Here is a 26,848-nt window from a genome sequence, read left to right on the forward strand (position 1 = left end):
CTCGCCGCCGTCCCCCGCATCCGAAGAGCGACTACAGGAGGAAGGTCCTTCTCCTACCTGGCCGCCAAGACCTGGAACTCCCTCCCTCCCGACCTGCGCCTGACCCAAGACCACCTCTCCTTCAGGAAGAAGCTGAAGACCTGGCTGTTCGAGCAGTAGCGGCACCCCCCCCCCCCCACCCCCCCCAGCGCCTTGAGACCCTACGGGTATGTAGCGCGCTTTATAAGTGTCACTGATTGATTGATTGATGGTGTGGGTTCCCATTAAGGTGACCCGACCGAGAGACTCGTTCCTCACCTGTATTTAACGGCGTCCTGCTATCGTGTCGGCATGGCTGGTTCCAAGCTGGAGTCGCCATTGCCGAAAGCGCCTTTTATTTAAAATAACGGGCCATTCATTGGTTAATATTACCACTTCCCGTTTTTTCGTTTGTTTTTAATGGTCTTTTCGGCGCCATCTTTGAATGGGTAACTAAACCGATGTTAAGATAACAACGGAAAGGAAATCTAGTATATTGTATTCTATTTTAAGCCTACAAAAAAAGGGGGGGGGGCTTTCCAGTTGGATTTATAGTAGGAAATTATTTCTGGAAGCTTTACAAATTTTATTCTAAATCAATATAGATCGGTTTGTATATTGTTTTTTTAAAAATATCGTATAAAAATAAGAACAGCCCGTCAGATTGTTCTCATTTGTCGGCAATCTGTTAAACCTGCCGAAAGGATTTTGACAAACTGCTAGTCAGTTTGTGATAAACGTTAGGGTGTTTATTTCTTTCCTCGAGCGCCATCTTGGAACGGTTGAAGGTTCATTACTGCTAGTGCTTGTTTGGTTGCATCCTTTTATAGTCGCTTACAAATGAGCTTAAATATTCGTACGATCCTATATTAGATGTTGCAAGGCATAGTATCCACTGAATATTTTTATGAAGAAGAAAAATTAAGACATTATCAAAACAAACTTGTTAAGTGTGTGTAGATGTCCTAGCTGTAGAGCAATGTACCAATTCTCATGTTTCATATAGTGAGAAAAGGAAGGGTTAACCAAATTATACAAAAAGTGAAGGATGAAGGGTGGGATCTTAACCAGGGGAAGTTTACAAGATAAGATTTACAAAATAGGGAGTTATTGGTGAAGTAAGTAAATAAGGTAGTACAGTGTGTCTTATCTGTTGGCTACCCACCCTTATAGGACAATCTTATTTACAAATATACCAACCCTCACATATCAAGTTCATTTACAGTTTTTACAGATAGTGCTATTTCTTGACTTGTCATATGCTCCATGGATGTACAAATCAACATCTATTTATAAGCTAGTAATAGTTCATTTCACTTGCCCGATTGTATGCTTTTTATATATACATTTTCTATATATATATAAGTTCGAGGGGGGTTCCAAGAGGAGAGAACAAACATATGAGGAAAGTTACCTGTGAGGGGTAGGGGTTATATGTGGGGGGTAGAGGTTGTGGCTCGGAGGCGGGATATGATATAGGAAAAAATAAGGGAAATACCATAGTGGGCCCAGGTAGCGTTTGTAATCAGGTATCTGCCCAATCATATGGGACAGCCCTATTGGCACATTTAAAAATTTCCTACAAAGCAGCCTTATCTTGATGCAAATCTCAAAGTTCAAGACAAGATTGTCAGACGCCCATTTACAGATAAAAATCTACATGAGTTGTCACAAAAAATGGTGCATTTCATCATCCAAGTTCATGCCGTACTTTATACATTGTAATTTACATATCCATCTAGCCTCCCTCTGTCTAAGTAGTAGTTCACGGTTCCCTCCTCTCGTGAGTGGCTGTATCTGTTCCAAACCATGGAACCAAAAGTCTGGTTTTCCCCCATGTTTCTCATGGAAGTGTTTTGTATAGGCATATCTGTCATCTTTATTCAAAATGGCTCTCCTATGTTCTTGAATTCTTGTCCTCAAACTACGTTTTGAACTGCCTACGTATATTAGACCGCAGTTACAGCCCAAAACATACACCACAAAGGTGGTAGCACAATTTATGAAGGACAAGATCTCAAAATTTTGTGAGCCATTGAATGCAAATTGCTTGGTTTTGTCCTGACCATATTCACAAATGTTACAGTCTCTACATGTGAAAAACCCGTTTGGTTTTTGTGGCAACCAATTTTTGCTGTTGTCTTTATTAGGTTTTAGGTAGCTGGGGCATAGTTCATTACGTAGTGTCCTGCCTCTCCGGTAGGTTACCGAGGGGTTCGTTTTCACATATGTCTCAAGTCCTGGGACCTCCTTGAGGAGATGCCAATTGTTCTTTAGGATTCTAAATATGCTGCTGTTATGTCTAGTATATTTAGTTACAAATCTAACCCCTGTACCTATTTCTGATTTTTTGCGTACCTTGGTCCTGAGGGTTTCATTTCTGTCAATTTTACGTGTTCTATTCTCTGCTTTACCAATAACATCCCTACTGTACCCCCTGGCTTCGAATCTATTCTTTAGTAATTGCAGATTTGCATCAAACAGTTCTTCCTCAGTGCAATTCCGCTTAAGGCGTACCATTTCACCAAATGGTATATTATTTATCGTGGAGCTGGCATGTGCACTACTTGCGTGCAGAACCGCATTACATGCGGTGTCCTTACGATTCAGTGGATACTATGCCTTGCAACATCTAATATAGGATCGTACGAATATTTAAGCTCATTTGTAAGCGACTATAAAAGGATGCAACCAAACAAGCACTAGCAGTAATGAACCTTCAACCGTTCCAAGATGGCGCTCGAGGAAAGAAATAAACACCCTAACGTTTATCACAAACTGACTAGCAGTTTGTCAAAATCCTTTCGGCAGGTTTAACAGATTGCCGACAAATGATAACAAACTGACGGGCTGTTCTTATTTTTATACGATATTTTTAAAAAAACAATATACAAACCGATCTATATTGATTTAGAATAAAATTTGTAAAACTTCCAGAAATAATTTCTTACTATAAATCCAACTGGAAAGCCCCCCCCCCCTTTTTTTGTAGGCTTAAAATAGAATACAATATACTAGATTTCCTTTCCGTTGTTATCTTAACATCGGTTTAGTTACCCATTCAAAGATGGCGCCGAAAAGACCATTAAAAACAAACGAAAAAACGGGAAGTGGTAATATTAACCAATGAATGGCCCGTTATTTTAAATAAAAGGCGCTTTCGGCAATGGCGACTCCAGCTTGGAACCAGCCATGCCGACACGATAGCAGGACGCCGTTAAATACAGGTGAGGAACGAGTCTCTCGGTCGGGTCACCTTAATGGGAACCCACACCATGGTAAAATATATGGAGGAGAGCTGATTTGGCGGCTTGTGTATTAAAAATGCTCTGACTCCCGCAATGTTTTTAACTGCCCTTTAGCTTTTGTTGTTGGGTACATAAGGGCCCAGATTAACGTCAAAACAAAGGGCAAAAACAACCGCAGCGGCGGCAGCCGGCAACCGGCAAACGAGGCAGCAGCGAGGCAGAGGGCAGGCAAGGGGCACACGCAGCAGCTGGTGGCCGTGCGGCACGGGGGTGTCCCACAAGTGCGGGCTGACGAAGTTTTACCATGGTAAAATATATGGAGGAGAGCTGATTTGGCGGCTTGTGTATTAAAAATGCTCTGACTCCCGCAATGTTTTTAACTGCCCTTTAGCTTTTGTTGTTGGGTACATAAGGGCCCTTGATCTAACCTAATAGCAACGTTCAGGAGATGCCCTGACTTGTGGTCTTGAGTCCGTATAGTATAGTGGAAGATACGGAGGTGCGCCGTGAGGGTGGCTAGTGTATTAAAATGTCCCGACCTCCGACTTGAATCTAATAGAATCCAACTGCCCTCTTGTGGTTCACTACTGGGAACGGCAGTATTTGTGCTATGCCCTGTTTTGTGATCCTACGGAGATGCGCCGGGAGGGTGGCCGATGTACTAAAATGCCCCGACTCCCGTTTTTTGAATCCAATTGTTCTCTATCGGTTCTCTGCTGGGAACGGCTTTTTTTATGTTATGCCTTACTTGTGATCCTACGGAGAGATAATGCAGAAACTCTGCGTGGGTACAAAGTCGAATATGTATGATTTGGGAGGAACTCTTTCCCTGCTTTGTTAATGGTGGATTTTTTCTTACATGACCTCGAAGGTCCCTGATCTAAAATAAGATATATGCGGGAAGAGGAACAATGTGATTTCTCTCCTTTATAATAAAAACAACACTAAATACAGGTTAAGAAAATGTTGAGCTACGTGATTACCTAATGCTACAATTTTTTGAAGTGGGTGAAAGCTCGAATTGTGAGCATGGCTGTTAGCAACTAAACTGGAAACTGGGTGACGAGACTTTGTTTTTTCGAGTTTAGATATGAGAAATTTTATTGTTATGCAACATAACAACGAGATGCCCTTTGAGATGGGCTAATTGGGACTTTTTAATTTCTTTACTATCCAGTATTACAACGAACACGAACTGAGAAGACAACAACGTGGCTTGTTTGAATCACTTTGGGTACTAACAACCATAATTACTGGGAACGCGGAAATACACGAGTGAAGACATATACTGTGTTGATACAAGGTAGGCCTAAAAGGAAGTTACTATACAATAATAACACAACAATCCTTTCAAAAAGTAGGGGCCCAATATACTCTTTCTTCTCTCCCTTCCCGAAATAGATAAACGGATAACTAATGAAAGAAACAGGACTGACCAAGAATTTGAATTGAAAACAGGAGAGCTTCACTTAGTGGTAAGAACATATGCATAGACACACAGCCCTTACTCCCCCCTTTTATGTACAATACTGGCAGTAAAAACTAAACAAAATTAAAATACCAGTAAACCAAAAAACTCCCAGTCTTATAAAGTGTCATCGCATAATTGTCCTAATTGCCCACTATCCCTAAAACCCCTTTGTATGTTTTACCCTTGGGAAATGAAACTGTAATGGGTAGATGACGTGAAAAATCTATTAGGTGTGTCATGTCGTTTGAAATTAAAAAAAAATTGAAATGCTAAGCATATATACGAAGTAGCTCTTCAGGATGTCATCGTTTAAGTGTTCTAAAAACTCATTATGTGTGTAATATTGCTTGATGGAAAACCTGTCATGTAAAACAAATCCAGTATAGCAGTATATATAAATTGTACCAGGGTGAGATGGTTAACAAAGAAGGGATAAATGAACTATATTATACTAATGGATTGCACACCAGTTCTCTGATTTCGATATACTGTTTCTATTGCTTTTAAAGTGTGTTACATCAAAGTGTTAGAAAAACAATATGAACCATTTAGGGTTCCAATACCAAGCTAGAAGCTTCCCCCTATCTCTCCCTCCTATGGAGGTATACATCTAGAGAAGTGGTAATGGGGCATAAGTCCAAAGCTCTGTCACATAATTAAACGATGTGAACTAATGTTGATTGTTTTTAATAGCTCTATGGAGCAGTCTTTCCCCCCCCCTTTTTTCCTATATACTTTTTATATATCACCTGATTTTTTATACTATGCATTTCCTCTACTCTTGGATAGAGAAAGAAATTCGATGTATTGTGACACAGGAAATGTGCTATGAATCAATGTAACAGGAAACTGATGTTAGCTCATTTCTTTTATTGTATCTTTTCAGCCCTGAAGAAACTCCTTGGTGGGAGTGAAACGCGTTGGCTGAACTCGTTGTATTTGTATTCTAATTGATAAATAAAGAACTTTTCTATATAAATTATCTTTGGACTCTTGTCTTGGTGCGCCCCCGTGAACTTTTAAAAAAACCTATTATTGATCTGGAGAGCACAGCAACGCCAAACAGCAGCAGGTGTTGGGGTTGGCAGCACAAAAAAACATACATAAAAAGGAAATAGGACTAAAAATTTGGAACTGGATTTTAGGTGCGGCATTGTAGGGTCCGCTGCTGTTTTTCTGTACCAAAGTCCATTCACACCCTGGGTTCACTCAGAGACAAGGTCTCGCCCCTATTTAACTCCAGCGCGCACTCGGCCTGGCCTCTTTGTCCTGCTCGCCCGAGCGCTGTTCAGCGCTGTTGTTGTTGTCGTCGTCATCGTCGATTTTAAGGTATGTGCTGCTGTCTTGCCTCCCCCCGGCCTCGTCCCTGGGCATGACCAGGTAGAACGGGGCCCCGGTGGTGCAGATACCATGGGGGGGGGGGGGGGGGGGGGGGGTGAGTGGTGGCCACGCGTTCGGGCGCGGGTAGATGTGCACGAGCACTGCCCCGGTGTTGGACCTTGCCCTTTTGGCATTTTCACCCCGAAACTTTTTTTGCTTTTTCCTAGCCTGTTTCTGGACCCTGGTGGTGGTGATTTTAGGCCTCTGTGCACTTTTTCACTGTGGTACAGTGTAAAGTGCGTGAGCTCTCTGTGTATGTGTGGTGAGTGACCTGCCCTTCCATAGGAATGAATCGGGAATATGTATGCCCATGGTAGTTCCTGATGTGTGGGGAGTGCAGGGTCGAGTTTGATATGTGCGAACTCGTGAGATTGAATGCTGCGTAATGGTGTATGCGGCATGGTTGTGTCTAGTCTAAAAGTGCCACTTTGAGAAGTTGGCATATTTGTGTAGTGAGTCTGCTGGCGTGTGATTGGCTGGTGAGCCTGGCCCAGGAGTGCCTAAGCCTGCTTGTGGATTGACTGTCTGGTTTGAGTGTAACAGGGGCTGCAGAGCCCCCAGGAGGTTGTCTGAGTCAGCCCGTGGATGAAAGGCAGCATCTGCTGCCAAGGAAGTGGGTGGAGATAGCACCTAAGTGTGAATGAGGCTGTGCCTGCCTGCCACAATGCTGGCTCCACCCCCCCGCTGGGCGACTGTCACATCTGTCCCTGATACTGAAGGGACTTCCCTATAACCAGTCCTAGCTGGTTCTCACACTGCCTACACAAAGACTTCAAAGACTTTTCACTGTATAAGAAGGGGCTGTGTCCCATTCCAAAATGTTCTTGTTTCTAACTTGAATCTGCCAGGGGCGTGCTTCTGCTGGGGCTCAGGGGAATCCCTGAGCCCTGCCCATCCCCTGGACTCCTGATGGACTTGTCCTGAACCCCTGAAGGACTATGTGGAGGACTGTGGGGGCACTAGTGCCTGAGAGGCGCTTTACTTGGACTTTTGCTGGACTGGTGACCTTTGGTTGCATATAGCGCTGGGAGCGCTTTATTTTCCCCTTCTAGTGCTTGAGGGCGCCTTTCTGGACCTTCAGCGCTGGGGAGCGCTGTGAATTGCCTGCAGCGCATAAGAATGCTTTATTTGCCTTATTCCGCTTTTCTCTGCCGCTGCCCGGGGCCTACAAACATCAGAGCCCTTGGCCGGGGATCGCCGAGAGAGACCGAAGCATCTGCGCTCCCATTGGCGGAGAGCGACGAGCCCCCTCAGTGACGCCGTGCTGGGATTGGCCCCAGCCCCGCCGCGTCATCGGCAGAGCCGCGCAGCGATTGGCTGAGGCGTCAGCGTCATCGGAGGCTCATCCCGGGAGCCGCACTGCCATTGGCTGGCTCCCGGGTGTCTGCTGAGGCCGCCATGAGGGAGTCAGACCGAGGAGTGGTGATGGCCGCTGCGGGGCTCCCGTGCCGAGAGGGAGCCCCGAGAGAAGAGGTGGAGAGCGGTAATGGCCGCCCGGGGCTCCCGTGATCTGGAGGGAGCCCCGGGAAGAGAGGAGAAGCGTGGCCTTCTGCTGGGGCTCCCGTGTGCTGAGGGAGCCCCGAGTGAGGAGAGCGCGAGCCAGTGAAGGCCCGGTCCCGAGATGGGGGACCCGGTGTAGAGCGGAGCCGGGCGTTCGTAAAGGCGGGGCTCCCAGGAGGAGAGAGAGCCCCGCCGAAGAGAGATGTCTGCCGGACGGCCAGCCTGCACCGAGGAGCCACTGGTGAGTGATGCAGAAGAGAAGGGAGGGGCGCCTGGACACATTGTCGGTGTCCGCCCCCCCAGTAGTGCGATCTCGCGCTTGTTGTCAGTAGGAAGCCACGAGGGCTTCAAGGGCGGCCCAGGTTGGCAGTGGGTCGCCCCAACGTGGAAGGAGAGCCTGAGAGAGGCTCTGGGGGCATGCTTTGTTCACTGTAGCCCCGACCGGCTCCCGCCCCTACATTTGATTTACGAGCCCAGCGAGGCTCGAGGGCCATTTTGTGTTTAGAGCCACGGAGGCTCTAGGGGGCACATTTGATTTACGAGCCCAGCGAGGCTCGAGGGGCCATTGTTTGCAGAGCCTGAGGGCTCCAACAGCCATATCTAGTAGCAGAGCCTGTGTGGATCCAACGTTTGGGACATGTGCGATGTCCAGAGCCTGTGTGGCTCCAACGGTCTGCGCAGTGTGACAGAGCCTCTGTGGCTCCAGCAGTGGGCGTAGTTTGCGCCAAAGGGTCAGTGAGGGCCCGGCCACAGTTTTGCTAATGTCCCAGCTGCCTAGCAATTAGTGGGCAGCTGCACAGTTTTGGTTTTGGGATGTTCCCAGGTGCCCAGCAAGTAGTGGGCACCTGCACCGTTTAGGCCCCTGACATTGAGACTCAGGGCGTCCTAGCCCCCACAAGGCCAGTTGGCCTAGGGACTGCCACAGGTAGTGGCTTATGTGAAGTTTTGCGCAATGTGGTTACCTGCTATGTTTAGGATGGTAATTGCCTACTGTGTGTTTTTGCGCTATTGAGTTGTGTTGGGGCACCTCTGAATGTTTTCAAGCATCATGTGTCTTTCTTTCCCTGTGCTGCACCTCTGAATGTTTTAGGCGTCGTGTGTCTTCTAGCGCTGCACCTCTGAATGTGTTTGTGATGCATCATGTGCTCTGTTCTTAACACCGCTGAATGTGTAGGTTTATGCATCATGTGTTTCCCTTTACTACTCCTCTGAATGTATATTCATACCTCATGGGTAATGTGTTCTTTTCTAGACCCCTAAATGCTGTGTGATACTTAGGTGGTTGTTCTTTTTAGTACAGGTGGTCCTAGTGAGGTCCTGGTCCCCTGCGTGACATTCTCCTAAGGTGTTTAGGGTTGCGTAGGCGGTACTTACCTGTTCCCAGTAGTTACTGGATGTGATTTATAACTGGTATTTTGTTTTATATCTTATTTTCTATGATCTACAAAATTTCATTGCCCATGTGGCCCTGTCCTGTGTAAATAATCCCATGTGAATATTGCCCCTGCCAGTTGGCACAATGTATATGTGTGATTCTATCTGATATGTTTTGACAATACAAAAGTTATTTTAATATAACCTTGTGTGGAGTTCCTTTTGTGGTGTGCCTAGGATGTTGTTGCTGTTGTGTGCTGGCGCAAATGCTTTACACATCGCCTCCGAGTTTAGCTTACTGCTTGTGCCAAGCTACCAAGGGGGTGAGCAGGGGTTATCTTGGCGTGTGACTTCCTTGCCCTGACTAGAATGGTGGTTTCTGCCTGGCTTTGGCGTCAGCCTTAGCCTACCAGAAATAGCCAGTTCTAACACCCGGGATGTGGATGAGTTAGCCCCGCGGGCCGGGTAGGTCGTGTGTGCGGTGCGAGCGAAGGGCACAGTGCGCGGGGAAGTTCGGGTGAGGGTATTCACCAGCCCCCCCCTTCCTGCCCGGTCGGTACTCTCAGGAGTTATGGGCAATTGGGTGCTCTGGCTGTGAGGTGTCTCAATTGTCAGCGCGCACGCCTCCAGTCCTCGGCACTCGGGTAGTCGGCGGCATAGGCAGGAATAGCACATAATGGTGAATATTTATATTTTAAGTTCAGCTCCTCCGTGCGGGTGAGGATAGCGGAGAGCTCGTTTCATGCCCCCCCCACGGTGCCGGTGTAGTATGGGAGGGAACCTTGTTAGAGAGAGTCAGCCATTGTGTGCAATATTAGTCCCTCCACGAGGGCGAGGTTCGGTGTGAGCCCGACTCACACCCTCCCCCCCCCTTTTTGCGGTACCGGTGGGATACCTGAGGGTTATCGTAGAAATGCAATCTTTCCATGCGGGCGAGGCTCGATAAAAAGCTGTCTGGCGTGGGGCACCGGAGGGGAATGGGTCGAGCTGCAGCCATGCGGGCGGGACCCGGCTGTGTCACGGTCGCGGCCCACATTATGGCTGTGGTCACGGGTGGCCAGCGAGGCATTGGGTCCAATCGTACGGCCCCACGTGGCATCAGGCGCAGAGGCCCGTAGGCCCGTCCGAGCTTCTATGCCCCGTTCCACCCCCCGTCCCTCCTCCTCCCTAACACAATGAGGGTATAATGATATTATTGTGCCGAACAGCAGTTAACTGCTACATTGTGTGGAAATAAAGGCCGAAGGCCTGGGTTCGATTCGGTGGTTAGGCGGGCCCCCCCCGATCCTGCCACCATTCGGTTCGATGGCGTTGACCTCAGGCTCTGCCTTTGCGCGGATTTGCAAGGAATCTGATCGTGGCCCTGACCTCTCAGGGCATATACTTGTAGATAGTGGCGGGTGCGTATACCTTTTAGATAGCGGCGGGGGTTGTCGCCATGCAGCGCGGCTCACCGGGCGGTGCTCGGCCTTGCACACAGCAGTCCAAGGTTCTAGTTCCGCCTGCGGTCAAAAAATGTGTTTTTTGAATTCGTTGAGGGACGCTCTAAAAAGATTTGTAGCGCAGAATTAATTTGACCAAGGCCACGGGTGCGTCGGTACCACGGGTAGCTTCGCGATTAATATTATGGTCTAGACACCATCGCGGCTCTCGCTGTGACAGCGTAGGAGTCGACACCAGCGTTGCGGTTTCGCCCCTAGGTCCATGCCCAGTTGTTGAAAAGGGGTCAGTTTGCCCTAGCCGCTTGCGCTGCGCAAGGTTTGTTACAGGGCTGGCAGGGCAAAAAGGGGGCCGGTTTGCCCAAGGGCCCCTCACCTATTGTACTGCAGAATTTTCTTCCATTGGTCGGATTATCTCCGCATTTGAAGGAGAGGGAGCTCAGAGCGTGTTAACAGGGCACAGATTGTGTATGGTGGAGTTTGAGGAAAGACTCGCGCTTTCTTATGCAACTCCACAGAGTGAACACTTCAGTTTAATGACAACATGGCCTCTCTGCTGAGATCTTTCTACGGGGTGAAGGCTGGTTGTAAAAGGCTTCAGTCAGAAACTCCCCCTCTATAAAGACCTTTTCTCTGAGTGAAGAGGGTGAAGGATTGATTGACAGAGAGCAGTCTCTCCCGTAACACCTCTCAATCAATCAATCAGGATTTATAAAGCGCGGCCAATCAACCGAAAGAGATCCAGGCGGAGCTGAGAATGAAGCGGGTGGAAGCAGGAGGAGGGGGGCATCTGAAAGCAGAGGGGGGGAGAGAGAGCACCAGAAGAGGGGGGGGAGATTAGAAAAACTGAGAGATTGAGAGAAAGGCAGGAATCACTTGTGCTTTCATGGTGTGCTTTAAATACAATAAAGCAAGCACTGACAAAGCCAACGGGTCTGGTCTTGTCAGGCTGTGCGTATGTTAATTCGCTCTTTATGGCAGACATGCGTCATTACAAAATGTAAAAATTTAAATCATCACCGATGTGGTATTTTACTAATGATGGTTTTATAAAACAAGCCTTTCATTTATGCTCTGGATTTTATTAATATTGCTATTGATGAATGTAACGACTGGATTTTCGGACTAGATGGAATCAGCTCACCAAAATACCACTCACCCAGCCGAAATGTAACCACCTCCCTCCTCAGGGCTCACTCACCTCATTAGATGAACACTGGATCCTCTCCTGGGAAGGAGAATTAGCTATATACATGCATATAATATATACAATATCTCTAAACCTATAGGGATTGCTAATAGTAATACTTACCAGATTGCTATCCTAAACCACACTCATTCACACTTGATAGCCTCGCGGTAGGTCATACCCAGGCTATTCTACCGGCCTCCACCCGTGAAGGGGCGGTTCTTATGAGATTACCATTACACACCAACCCTGGTTGGTGCTCACGCAAGCCGCAGTCTTCCGTCGGGTATAAACGCTGTATCCCCCCAGCGTATCACGCACAAACACGTACCGTATCCCCCCGGTACCTCACACGACCAACACAATCCGGCGTTGGCCACATAACGCCGCAACGCATCGGCAATCACTTCCTATGCATCTTCTCTCTATATGGGAAATATCGCTACACGTATCTACAATGGGGCTTATATATGTTTGGAATTCTGTATGCAGTAGATCGGTGATCCAATCCTCTCACACAAAGATGGCCAAAATCATGGTGTATAAGAATTGTTAAACAACCCAAACTCTCCCCCCTTCCTATTTGTCTGCACACCACTTAACCGGACGGGATAGGCCTCCGTCCACAAAGTAGCATCCAGCTAGAAGAAAAGGTTAATTCTAGCAGATACAATAACTCATACACATTGGTTCATTATAAACCTGGGGTCCCTTTTATTACACACTAACAATAACATTGATAAACATATAACCTAAAAAGCAAATAAAAGAATTAGAATAGATATGTGCACACTACTGAGAAAGGGCAGACTTCACCTTATGAGTACGGGGTCTGGACTCAGTCGTCATCTTGGTTCCCTGCTTGTCTGTGCCCTGGACCATCTCTGGGATCACCCCTGCAGTCACGGATACACGTCTGCACCGCTATGCTCTGTCTCCTCTCTCTGCTCTCTTCCAGGTCACCGGAACCTCTCTCTCCTGTTATTGGTACTGTCTTTTTCAATCTCGGCTATCGATGTTATTCCTCATCTCTCTCTCTATCATCAATCGGTCTGAGAGATCGTCAGCTTTCGATATATCCAGACTTCAAAATGGCGATTGTCCGCTCCAGATTGTAAGATGCTTGCGACTAGCTGACAGGATAATAGAAAATGGCTACCTCTCCTCTCTGTACTTTCGCTAATATAGAACCCTCTTTCAGCATGGAACTTTCCAGCCAGTAACCTGCCGCCCACCAAATTCCTTTACCACTCCGTGCCAAGGACGCGCTCCCAGCTGGCCAGCCTGGTGTTGCGTCTTCAACATAGAGAAAAATACATTCTTTCGATAAGGGCCAGCCTGAGCCGGTTCTCTCCAAGCAGAAAAACAGCTTAAAGCTAAATAATACCTCTCACCTACAAGCACCTCGAGCAGCCGAGGCAGAAAAGAAAGATGGAGTCTCTCCCGTTTCGGGCTTACAGGGCCCGAACTAAGCAGAAAAGGGGAATAACTCCATAATAACTATCTAAAAAGACAACATAATACCTGCATTGATGGGACTATCCCCTATTCTAAGCTTATGGGTCCTATAAATAAGGATAAGAATGCTGAATTATGTATAAATCAAGGGGTTCGCCTTGTAAATAGGCCTATTCCCCAGTCCTAACCACTATACTAAGATGATAGTTGGCTAAAGTCACTGTCACTCATAAAATGGGACGAAAAACCCGGTCAAGACATTCCACCTTTGACTTTAGTCTACTAGCATCTGCTAAAGAGAATCAACATTTGTAGAGGAATAGTAAGAAATAAAACTAACAGACCTGAATTTACTACCCCACCTACAGGTAATAATAAAGGAAGGAATGCATTGAATAAAACAACAAATCATAATTGAAATGCAAATAACTATCAGGAGACCCCCTATTATCTGACGTAAAGATTGTATGTCCGGCAACCAATGAAAAAGCCAGTCAAACCAGCTCTGATCTATATGTTCTCTGATCTCTTTGGTCAAGTTGTGGAGTTTGTCAATGTGAACCTGAATTGATCTAGTGTGGTCTGAAAGGTTAAAGCGACAAAGTCCTTCAAAGTCAGAACAGTCATTTCCGTGTTTAAGTAAAAGATAATCTATAGCAGCTCTCTTTGGTAAAATTGCTCTACGCTCACCCTGGGCATCTAATAGCATGTCAGATAGAACTCTAGACGTGTTATCAATGGATTTGACCATCCAGCACGCCATTTTACCAATAGTTTTAGCATTGTACACAGCAAGGGCAGGAACACCTATAATGGAAACAGCCAAACTAAGATACTCAGATTTAGAAAACAAATGAAGTGAAGAATCACAGTCCTCGTCCTGTATGACAGCATTACGGGTTATTCGGGAATTTGCATCAGGATGTGAAGAGAACATCAATAGGCTTAGTCTAGTAATAGCACAAGGTCCTCCCGTAATGTTCGCAGGAATGTAAGGCCAAGAGGTGTTGCCGCAGGAAAAAAGCCAACCAGAAGGCAAAGACATTGCACGATAATGACTGGGGGTAACTACTAAACGTTTACAAGTCATATTATTTCTAACCGAAGTACAAAATTTGAGAAGTCGTGGATGGCACAACGCTTGTTCATGAGCAGTAAGTGTAGAAGTAGTTTTCAATTTCAGACGAACACATTCTGTGATAGCTCGTGGGTCACATGTCATAAAAAAGCATAGATCAGCTTCTGTAATATTAAACGTAACAATTTTTGAGTGAACTGGGGGCACCGGATCAAGTATTTCAGTGCATACGGGACAGTTCTTATGAGTAGTAAAGTCACCTTAAATTATATTGGGACGGGTCGTAGATATATTGAAAATATGAGAAATGGTCTCTATGGATACTGTAACAGCAACCAAGCAAGTCGCTAGAACATCAGTCACTGAACGCATCGGCGTTAAACAAAAATGTGGAGAGTTAGTGACTCTTCGAGCAAGAGTTGTCCAGAAATTAGATGAAGAATCCCACGCAGCAAAGGAACGTTGTCTCCACATTGGAGAGTCATCCGGAATCTGTCGATCGTTTCCTCTTCCGGCGTAGCAGGCCAAAAGGAGTCCAGCGCCTGCACACGCCACAGCAACAATCCGGAAGATGATCTAGAAAAAAGTAGGAATCAAAAACAGGTATTATTCATTCTCGTAGGTAACATCTGTCAGCTGGGACAGCCTCCCAGCCATCTTTCCCTGGCTTCATCACTAGAACAGTATTGTCATGACCAGTTGCAATTATTCCAGCTTGCTCAGGGGGATTCATAGGCGATTGTACCCACACTCTTGCACCTGGGTTATCAGTAGAACCAAACCCTTTTTAGCCTCTTATTGTTAACAGAGTTGGGGCAGTGCCTTTCTTGATCTCGCCACTGAAAACAGGCATGATTAGCAATTGAGCAACTCGGTCCGTTTTATGTATTGATAGTTCATCATCACTGCTGTTAAGCAGTAGTACCTTAATCTCTCCCTGATAATCACTGTCAATCACTCCCCCAAGTACTTGGATGCCTTTCAGAGCCAGGCCCGATCTTGGGGCAATCAATCCAAAACTTCCTGGCGGTATTCCCACACCAATGCCAGTTTCAATGACAGTGCGATCTTTTCCATGTAAAGTAACATCAGACATAGCATGCAGGTCCAAACCTGCAGAGCCAGGAGTAGCTCGACAGGGAGCTAAAGCTCCGGGTGTTTTTTCCCGATAGGATATAGTATTGTGAATCGTATTTGGTTTAGCATCAACATTTGGAGGAAAAAGTCTCATTAATGGGGAGACAGCATTTAAATAGGGGCGATTATTCAAAATCAACAAAGCATTATATAAATGATCACGCCAATTCTTATACGAATTATCAGACAGTTTTCTCAGTTGGTCTTTCAACAAACCATTCATTCTCTCAATCAGGCCGGCTGCCTGTGGGTAGTATGGTATATGAAATACCCAATCAATATAATTGTTAACACAGAATACTTGCACCAGTCTTCCTTTAAAATGTGAAGCATTGTCAGATTGAATTTGAAATGGAACACCATAATACAGCATAATCAATTCCAGCGTTTTGATGGTATTTACCTGTGTGGCACGTTTACAAGGGAAAGCTACCAAAAGACCGCTATAAGTGTCCACAGCAGTGCATATGTATTGACAATTTTTACTCATGGGAAGTGGGCCTACAAAGTCGATTTGCCAGACTTGTGCAGGTAATTTACCTCGATGTAATTGACCTCTAACAATTTGTGGCACCTGTCTTTGTCTAGAATGTTGACATATAGGACATATAGGACAATGTAAAATGGCATCTTTGATTAAATTTAGAGGAATACAAATTCCTCGATCAGCAGCCCACCTGCTAGTGGCTCTCTCTCCAAAATGTCCTGCATTCTGATGGGCCCACTTCGCCAATCCCGCCAAATCAGAATCTTGCATGTCCACCACAGCCTCAGCAATTTTAGAATTTTCATCTGCAATATTGTGAAAGAATTTGTCAAGGGAGTCTATCGGTGTATAGGCATCTATGTGATACACTGTGACAGTACTTTGTGGAAGCAATTCCCAAATCTCCTGCCACAAATGCTTTCCCCATAATTATTTGGAGTGTAGCTGCCAATTATGGGCATGCCACGTAGGTAACCAAACCACTAATCCATTTGCAGTGGACCAAGAATCAGTAAAAATATGACATGTACCTGGAAGTTCTTGCTTCAAAACTTGATATACGGCATATAGTTCAGCGAATTGGCTACTCTCTCCCTCACCAGATGTACTCAGCAATCTTTGTGTGATAGGATTATAGGATACAGCTTTCCAATGCCTCTTTTCTCCAATGTACCTCGCCGAACCATCTGTAAACCATACATGGTTTCTGTCCTCCACGGACAAATCATCAAATGGCTTACCCCACTTAACAGGGGGATTCCTGTATTATAGGTACAGAACGAACATTCTCAGCTTCAGCCAACGACGCCTGCGCCACTTGCTCATGTAACATTGCAACACCTTTCGAACCAACACGTGCTCTATCCTGTATGTACCATTTCCACTTAATCACACTTGCTTCTTGAGCATGTCCAATTCGATGAGTTTTAGGCGAACTCATAACCCAATTCATAATAGGAATCTCAGGTCTCAAAATGATATCATGTCCCAGAGTCAATTGCTCGGTATCCACCAGAGCCCAATAACATGCAAGTAATTGTTTTTCAAAAGGTGTATAACGCTCACCAGCATCAGGTAGCTTTTTAGTCCAAAATCCTAAGGTTACTCTATTTCTGCCTTGTTTTTGCCATAAGCTCCAACTTGCATAGGAACCATGCACAGACACATTCAAATCCACATCACCATCACGTACGGGCCACAAATCCAAAGCATGCTGGATTGCTTCTTTAGCCAAATCAAACGCATCCTGTTGTGGTTTACTCCATTCAAACGCATTTTTCTTGCGGGTAACTCTGTATAAAGGGGCTAATATTTGACCTAAATGTGGGATATGTTGGCCTCAGAAACCAAACAAACCAATGAACTTTTGAGCTTCTTTCCTATTTCGGGGAACTGCAAACTCAATAATTTTCTGTTTCACTTGTGGGATAACCTCTCTGTTTCCCTTATGCCAATTAATGCCTAGAAATGTAACCTTTTGTGCAGGACCTTGCAATTTATCGGGGTTGATTTCCCAACCTTTCCCTTGTAGAATCCTAATGACTTGAACCCGATCTTCCGTTTCACCTTGAATTAGAATGTCATCAATATAATGGCACATGTGTATCTGTGGATCATTGGGTATTTCAGCTAAATGTTCTGCCACCAGCCGGTGACAGATCGTAGGACTGTGTACATAGCCCTGGGGAAGACTTCGGAACGTCATTTGGCGCCCATCCCACGTAAAACTGAACTGCTCTTGGCACTCAGGGGCAATTGGAATGGAAAAGAACGCATTTGCAATATCAATGGAAGCATACCATGTTCCGGGGTGTTTCTGAACTCTCTCGATTAAAGTAATAATGTCAGGTACTGCAACAGTTAAAGGGGGTGTATGTTTGTTCAATTCGCGATAATCAACAGTCATGCGCCAAGAATTGTCACTCTTGCGCACAGGCCAAACGGGATTATTCCAAGCAGAGGTAACCGGAGTTATGACTCCTGCGTTCACTAAATCCTGAATAGTAGAACTAATTTCCTCATGACCACCTGGAATACGATATTGTTTTGGGGAAATCACTTTTGTAGCTTGCGGAATTATTATACGGGGGCATTCTTAGACGACCAACTCGTACAGGTTTTGTAGATATGTATCTTTGAATTCCAAATTGATAGCATCCATCATCTAAATGTAATATCGTGCCTTTCAGAATGTCAATGCCAATTATATATTCCAAAAGAGGCACGACCAAAACAGAATATTCTTTTCGGGGAATTCGACCAATTTTCATGTCAACATTTGCCTGAACTGCAGGAGTTTCTTTTCCACCTAAACCAGTAATAGTAAAAAATTGGCCTTTAAATTTCTTTGGGTTTCCATGAATCAATGTGGCGTCCGCTCCTGTATCTACTAACGCTCGGGCCCTCTGTATGTTACGATGTCTCCAAAAAAATTCAATATCCACATGAGGTCTACGATCTTTGTGAGCCCAATTGCGTACCGGAGCTTGACCTATTTCCTAGTCCGTTTTGCTACATTCGGACAACCAAGACAAATCAGGGTAAATGCTGTCAAATCTTTTAGGTAATGTAACCTCTCGTTCATATCCTTTCCCGTCATGAAACGGGTTCTTGTCTTCTACTTTAGGTTGTGAATTTCGTTCAGATAATCTATGTCGTTCCTCTCTTCTTCTGATTTCAGCGGACTGACTTCTCTCATCTCTGTGACTGCTGTAATTCCGTTCCTTTTTATAATTGCGATCAACACACTCATCTCTCCCCCTCTCTCTCTCCCTCTCTCCCCTTCTCTCTCTCTCGATGAGGGGACACATCTCTCTCATGCCGTCGCTGGTCACGCCGATCAGAAGCATCACGGCGTCTGTCATCATCGCTGTCACCAGAAATCTCACGGTCACAGTCCTGCTTACGTACTCACCTTGCACCCTCCTTCCGGTCCAAACCACGCTTATGAAACAAGTACCACAAATGAGAATTAGATTCACCATCAATCTCCTCTCTCCTCACACCATCCTCAAGCAAGTCAAAAAACATATCACGTCGTGAAAACTTATAATCACCACAAGTACGACCCTCCGGTCGCCATTCACCCAACTCACCAAGCTGACGCACAGCTTCAAGCACCATGGATAAAGGACTTCCAGTCTGGTTAATCAGTAAAGTCATCATAACTTGTTTATATGCGACAGGAGAAAAGCGAATGATACGATTCCGTACAGAAGATGTCAACAAACCTTCCAACAATCTGTCAGACGTACCCAGGAAAATCGCAGTTTTCATCACTTCCTCCTTAAGACATTGCGCCGCATCACGTAAAGTGTACCAAGGTTTGTCATTGACAGGCCAGTCAGATTCAGTAGGATATTTATGATTGCAACCTTCGGTCGCTAACTGAAGCATACTAATCTGACCTGGAACGTTGTAGTTACAAAAATGATCCTGAACAGTAGAATCAGTACTCAAAGAACAAAACTTCAAACTATCACCACTATCCAACATAATACCAGCAGCACCCAATTCATAAAGTCGCACCATCCATGTAAGTAAAGACTCACCGGGACGTTGTCGAAATCGGTCAAGGATGTCACTAATCTCTTGTTGTGTAAAGTCTTCCAAGCTATCCAAAGGAATACCATTAGGGTTACCAGGAGCTTGTTGCAATTTCTGTCGAAAGACGGGATGCGCAGAAATTTCAGTACGCGAACCAGAAGGAACGCGATCGGTAGGAGGTAAAAAACAATCAGATTGACAAGAATCGACACATTTAGAAGAAGGATTACGTGTACCAACATCACCACGTGCAGCAGAAGAGTCAGAATAAGGGTCACGACCAGTGCGAGAACACCCGCGTTTATCAGAGTCGTCAGCCGAGGAACCAGAATCATTCGAGTCCCAGATATTGCCATCCCACTCATCAGGGTTCCAATCCAGTCCGGCTTTCGCCACGACCAGACGTACTTTCCGTTTGCTCACACGACCATGACGATTCTTGTATTTATATTTTGCAATACGGACAGCAGCCCGCTCAGCAATAGTCTGATAAGTCTCAAGTTTGTCGGCAAGCAATTTGTTTTGACACCTCAGAAGAGTGTGAGCATTTTGCACTTCAACAAACTTAACCTCAAGATCACGAGAATGTAGTAGCAACAGTGAATATTTTTCATGTATAATCCTGTAAGCATACAACAAAATCCAACCTCTGCGTCCCAATATAGGAAGCTCCTCACCCTTCACAATCGGCGCTTTATGCAAACAAGCGATCACTTGCGCCGGATCCGCCCCATCCAAGCAAGAACTCCAATTCTCACTCAGACCTGCGCAATTAGCCCACTCACGAGCCAATGCACCGTAAGGCGTCGATTCCCAGCCGGGAATTTCGACAGGCAATTTAAAAACAACCTTTGGTTTTCTCAAACATCATAAAGAAATAAAACAAAAATAATATACACTATAGACAAATAATACAAAAATGAATACCGCACGCGCCGAGCGCAAACCAACAAGATAAAACCACAATAGCGCACACAGGCTTATGTAAACGGTTCGTGACGCCAAATGTAACGACTGGATTTTCGGACTAGATGGAATCAGCTCACCAAAATACCACTCACCCAGCCGAAACATAACCACCTCCCTCCTCAGGGCTTACTCCCCTCATTAGATGAACACTGGATCCTCTCCTGGGAAGGAGAATTAGCTATATACATGCATATAATATATACAATATCTCTAAACCTATAGGGATTGCTAATAGTAATACTTACCAGATTGCTATCTTAAACCACACTCATTCACACTTGATAGCCTCGCGGTAGGTCATACCCAGGCTAAACTACCGGCCTCCACCCGTGAAGGGGCAGTTCTTATGAGATTACCATTACACACCAACCCTGGTTGGTGCTCACGCAAGCCGCAGTCTTCCGTCGGGTATAAACGCTGTATCCCCCCAGCGTATCACGCACAAACACGTACCGTATCCCCCCGGTACCTCACACGACCAACACAATCCGGCGTTGGCCACATAACGCCGCAACATATCGGCGATCACTTCCTATGCATCTTCTCTCTATATGGGAAATATCGCTACACGTATCTACAATGGGGCTTATATATGTTTGGAATTCTGTATGCAGTAGATCGGTGATCCAATCCTCCCACACAAAGATGGCCAAAATCATGGTGTATAAGAATTGTTAAACAACCCAAACTCTCCCCCCTTCCTATTTGTCTGCACACCACTTACCCGGACGGGATAGGCCTCCGTCCACAAAGTAGCATCCAGCTAGAAGAAAAGGTTAATTCTAGCAGATACAATAACTCATACACATTGGTTCATTATAAACCTGGGGTCCCTTTTATTACACACTAACAATAACATTGATAAACATATAACCTAAAAAGCAAATAAAAGAATTAGAATAGATATGTGCACACTACTGAGAAAGGGCAGACTTCACCTTATGAGTACGGGGTCTGGACTCAGTCGTCATCTCGGTTCCCTGCTTGTCTGTGCCCTGGACCATCTCTGGGATCACCCTTGCAGTCACGGATACACGTCTGCACCGCTATGCTCTGTCTCCTCTCTGCTCTCTTCCAGGTCACCGGAACCTCTCTCTCCTGTTATTGGTACTGTCTGTTTCACTCTCGGCTATCGATGTTATTCCTCATCTCTCTCTCTCTCTATCATCAATCGGTCTGAGAGATCGTCAGCTTTCGATATATCCAGACTTCAAAATGGCGATTGTCCGCTCCAGATTGTAAGATGCTTGCGACTAGCTGACAGGATAATAGAAAATGGCTACCTCTCCTCTCTGTACTTTCGCTAATATAGAACCCTCTTTCAGCATGGAAATTTCCAGCCAGTAACCTGCCGCCCACCAAATTCCTGTACCACTCCGTGCCAAGGACGCGCTCCCAGCTGGCCAGCCTGGTGTTGCGTCTTCAACATAGAGAAAAATACATTCTTTCGATAAGGGCCAGCCTGAGCCGGTTCTCTCCAAGCAGAAAAACAGCTTAAAGCTAAATAATACCTCTCACCTACAAGCACCTCGAGCAGCCGAGGCAGAAAAGAAAGATGGAGTCTCTCCCGTTTCGGGCCTACAGGGCCCAAACTAAGCAGAAAAGAGGAATAACTCCATAATAACTATCTAAAAAGACAACATAATACCTGCATTGACGGGACTATCCCCTATTCTAAGCTTATGGGTCCTAAAAATAAGGATAAGAATTCCGAATTATGTATAAATCAAGGGGTTCGCCTTGTAAATAGGCCTATTCTCCAGTCCTAACCACTATACTAAGATGATAGTAGGCTAAAGTCACCGTCACTCATAAAATGGGACAAAAAACCCGGTCAAGACAATGAAGGAGATGAGAATACACGTTTATCTAACCGAGCATTGAATATAAATCAGCTGCAATGTTACTTAAACACTTAGAAACTTTATAAAGAAGATGGAAAAGAAATCAGCTTCCAAATGGGCCTCTACAAATAACACACTTTAACTCGGCTTTGTCACTGAAGTTGGAGGAGCTATTTTTAGGCAGATGTGAACAATGTGCACAGAGTTGTGATTGTCCTGCTGTCTGCTATGGTGGGAGGAGCAAAACTTGAATGACGTTTTAACAGAACAATGGTTGAAGACCTCTGACCATAATCCCTTCTATGCACATATAGCAACCAGTGTATTAATAGGCAGGTCGCTGCAAGAACTACCAAAGTTGTGAGTTGACAATTTACACCACAGCAGCGTGTCCAGCATAAAACATATATTAATATATTTATGTCCATTTATATCCGCCTCTGCCAGTCTGAGAACTCCCCTCATGAGGTTCCTATATAAACAGGGCGTGGTTGGATGTGTAAGGTGGGGATGTGTCTCTAGAGGGGAGTAAGTCAAGGACGGGAAGGAAATGAAGATAAAACTGAAGTTGTGACGCCCCTGTCTGTGCTCTGCTTTACTCCTCTCCGTGTCTCTTCTCTCCTGCAGGTTGGAGGAGTGCTCCCTCACCGGTTCATGCTGCAGAGACCTCGCCTCTGCCCTGGAAACAAACTCATCTCTCACAGAGCTCGAGCTGAGCCGCAATAAAGATCTGCGAGACGTTGGAGTGAAGAAGTTGTGTGAAGGCCTAAAACACCCAAACTGCAAACTACAGAAGCTGAGGTACAGAGCTGAGCAGGTCTTATCACGTCATTGATTTCTAAATATACATCGTAGGAGGCGCTCGCATATATATTTTAAAAATGTATTTAAATGTTTACATGATTGACTCTTTTCTGTTAATGTCGTGATAAAGGTTCCCATTAATAACATTTGTGAATTAAGTCAGGTTTGTGAAGTGGGGGTACCCGAGCCCCAATCCATGGTCAAGAAAGAAGCCCCTGTCATGGTGCAGAGGGGCACTTTTCAAAGGCAGTTTCTCTAGTATTTGGGCTCAAATGGAAGAGGCCTTAACCAGAGGGCAGGTCTGTTCCTCACAGTGAGGGCGCCGACCCCACCAGTCTCCCTGCTGTTACCAAACCGGCTGCTGGATACGAGGCAGAGGAATGTCAGTGAGACATGGGGGGCTCTGAGGCCCTCTTCATTCTCTGGGGGGGCTCAGAGGCCCTCTTCACATTCTGCAGGAGGGAGCTGTAAGATGAAAGGTAGAGTAGGCTGCAGAGAGGGGCAGCTGGAAGATGAAAGGTAGAGCAGGCTACAAAGAAGGGCAGCTGTAAGATAAAAGGCAGAGCAGGCTGCACAGTGGGGCAACTGTAAGATGAAAGGTAGAGCAGGCTACAGAGAGGGGCAAATGTAAGATCAAAGGAAGAGCAGGCCACAGAGAAGACAGCTGTAAGATGAACGGTAGAGTGGGCTGAAGTGAGGGGCAGCTGTAAGATGAAATGCAGCGCAGGCTGCAGCGAGGGGCAACTGTAAGATGAAAGGTAGAGCAGGCTGCAGAGAAGGGCAACTGTAAGATGAAAGGTAGAGCAGGCTGCAGAGAGGGGCAGATGTAAGATGAAAGGTAGAGCAGGCTGCAGAGATTGCAGCCATAAGATAAAAGGCAGAACAGGCTGCACAGTGGGGCAACTGTAGGATGAAAGGTAGAGTGGGCTGAAGTGAGGGGCAGCTGTAAGATGAAAGGTAGAGCACACTACAAAGAGGTTCATCTGTGAGATGAAAGGCGGAGCAGGCTGCAGAAAGGGGCAGCTGTGGTTCCCTGTGTGCCTAGACAGCAGCGCTGCTGAGGTTCACAGTGTGAAGCCTGTCTATGCTACATAACAAGCAGAGTATTAATAGGCAGGTCACTGCAACAACTGCTAAAGTTGTGACTTTACCATTTATACCACAGCAGCGTGTCCAGCATAAAACATATATGAATATATTTATGTCCATTTAGCTCCGCCTCTGCTAGTCTGAGAACCCCCCCCATGAGGTTCCTTTATAAACAGGGCGTGGTCGGATGTGTAACGAGGGATGTGTCACTAGAGAGAGTAAGTCAAGGACGCAAAGGAAATGAAGATAAAACTGAAGCTGTGACGCCCCTGTCTGTGCTCTGCTTTACTCCTCTCGCCTCTGTCCTGAAAACAAACACATCTCTCACAGAGCTCAACCTGAGCTGGAATGAGTATCTGGGAGACGCTGGAGTGAGGAAGTTGTGTGAAGGCCTCAAACATCCAAACTGCGAACTACAGACACTGAGGTTCAGAGCTGAGCAGTTCTTATCACGTCATTGATTTCAATAATATACATCGTAGGTGGGGCTCACACATATATTTTAAAAATGTATTTAAATGTTTACATGATTGACTCTTTTCTGTTAATGTTGTGATAAATGCACCGATTAATAACATTTGCGAATTAAGTCAGGTTTGTGAAGTGGGGGTACCCGAGCCCCAATCCATGGTCATGAAAGAATCCCCTGTCATGGTGCAGAGGGGCACTTTTTAAAGCCGGTTTCTCAGGTATTTGGGATAAAATGGAATAGACCTTAACTAGAGGGCAGGTCTGTTCCTTCCACTGAGGGCGCCGACCCCACCAGTGTCCCTGCTGTTAACAGACCGCCTGCTGGATACGAGGCCGAGGAATGTCAGTGAGACATTGGGGGCTCCGAGGACCTCTTCATTCTCTGCAGGAGAGAGCTGTAATATGAAAGGAAGAGCAAGCTACAAAGGCAGATGTAAGATGAAAGGCAGAGCAGGCTGCAGAGAGGGGCAGCTGTAAAATGAAAGGAGGAGCAGACTGCTGAGAGGGGCAGCTGTAAGATGAAAGGTAGAGCAGGCTGCAGAGAGGGGCAGCTGTCAGATGAAAAGTAGAGCAGGCTGCAGAGAAGGGCAGCTGTCAGATGAAAAGTAGAGCAGGCTGCAGAGAAGGCAGCTGTAAGATGAAAAGTAGAGCAGGCTGCAGAAAAGGGCAGCTGTAAGATGAAAGGCAGAGCAGGCTGCAGAGAGGGGCAACTGTAAGATGAAAGGTCGAGCAGGCTAGAAAAGAAGGCAGCAGTAAGATGAAAGGTAGTGCTGGATGTCGAGAGGGCCAGCTGTAAGATGAAAGCTAGAGCAGGCTGCAGAGAGGGTCAGCTGTAAGATGAAAGCTAGAGCAGGCTGCTGAGAGGGGCAGCTGTAAAATGAAAGGTAGAGCGGGCTGCAGAGAGCGGCAGCTGTAAAATGAAAGGTAGAGCAGGCTACAAGGAAGGCAGTTGTAAGATGAAAGGTAGTGCAGCTTGCAGAGAGGGGCAGCTGTAAGATGAAAGGTAGAGCGGGCTGCACAGAGGGCAGCTGTAAGATGAAAGGTAGAGTGGGCTGCAGAGAGGGGCAACTGTAAGGTGAAAGGTAGAGCAGGCTACAGAGAAGGCAACTGTAAGATGAAAGGTCGAGCAGGCTTAAAAGAAGGCAGCTGTAAGATGAAAGGTACAACAGGCTATGGAGAATGCAGCTGTAAGATAAAAGGTAGAGCAGGCTGCGGAGAGGGGCGGCTGTAAAATGAAAGGTAGAGCAGGTTGCGGAGAGGGGCAGGTATAAGATAAAAGGTAGAGCAAGCTGCGGAGAGGGGCAGCTGTAAGATGAAAGGTAGAGCAGGCTGCGAAGAGGGGCAGCTGTAACATGAATGTAGGTTAGAGTTGGCTGCACAAAAAAGAAACGTAAGCTGAAAGGTAGAGCAGGCTGCAGAGAGGGGCAACTGTAAGATGAAAGGTAGAACAGGCTGCAGAGAGGGGCAACTGTAAGATAAAAGGTAGATCAGGCTGTGGAGAGGGGCAGCTGTAAGATGAAAGGTAGAGCAGGCAGCCGAGAGGATCATCTGTGAGATGAAAGGGCCAGCTGTGGTTCACTCTGTGCTTAGACAGCAGAGCTGCTGAGGTTCACGGTGTGCTAAGACAGCAGAGCTGCTGAGGTTCACGGTGTGCTAAGACAGCAGAGCTGCTGAGGTTCATAGTGTGCTTAGACAGCAGCGCTGCTGAGGTTCATGGTGTGCTTAGGCAGCAGAGCTGCTGAGGTTCATGGTGTGCTTAGACAGCAGAGCTGCTGTGGTTCACTCTGTGCTTAGACAGTAGAGCTGCTGAGGTTCATGGTGTGCTTAGACAGCAGAGCTGCTGAGGTTCGCAATGTGCTTAGACAGCAGAGCTGCTGAGGTTCACAATGTGCTTAGACAGCAGAGCTGCTGAGGTTCATTGTGTGCTTAGAGAGCAGAGATGCTGAGGTTCATGATGTGCTTAGACAGCAGAGCTGCTGAGGTTCACTCTGTGCTTAGACAGCAGAGCTGCTGAGATTCACGGTATGCTTAGTCAGCAGAACGGCTGAGGTTCTCATTGTGCTTAGACAGCAGAGCTGCTGAGGTTCACGGTGTGCTTAGACAACAGAGATGCTGAGGTTCACGGTGTGCTTAGACAGCAGAGCTGCTGAGGTTCGCAGTGTGCTTAGACAGCAGAGCTGCTGAGGTTCATGGTGTGCTTAGTCAGCAGAACGGCTGAGGTTCTCATTGTGCTTAGACAGCAGAGCTGCTGAGGTTCATGGTGTTTGCTTAGACAGCAGAGCTGCTGAGGTTCAGCTGTGCTTAGACAGCAGAGCTGCTGAGGTTCATGGTGTGCTTAGACAGCAG

The 26,848-nt window shown here is 46.2% G+C and overlaps 1 protein-coding gene across 1 annotated transcript in view; it reads left to right on the top strand.

Annotated features, from left to right (window-relative positions):
* LOC147693195 (NACHT, LRR and PYD domains-containing protein 12-like) overlaps positions 1–26,848 on the top strand; it is a 1,166,314-nt gene that overhangs the window by 756,952 nt on the left and 382,514 nt on the right. The window contains exon 7 of the mRNA XM_086933618.1: positions 22,766–22,939. Coding sequence (XP_086789744.1) covers positions 22,766–22,939 — 174 coding nt within the window. The remainder of the gene's footprint in view (positions 1–22,765; positions 22,940–26,848) is intronic.

This window comes from Lissotriton vulgaris, chromosome 8 (genome assembly GCF_964263255.1).
Source record: "Lissotriton vulgaris chromosome 8, aLisVul1.2, whole genome shotgun sequence".
Classification (NCBI taxonomy): domain Eukaryota; kingdom Metazoa; phylum Chordata; class Amphibia; order Caudata; family Salamandridae; genus Lissotriton; species Lissotriton vulgaris.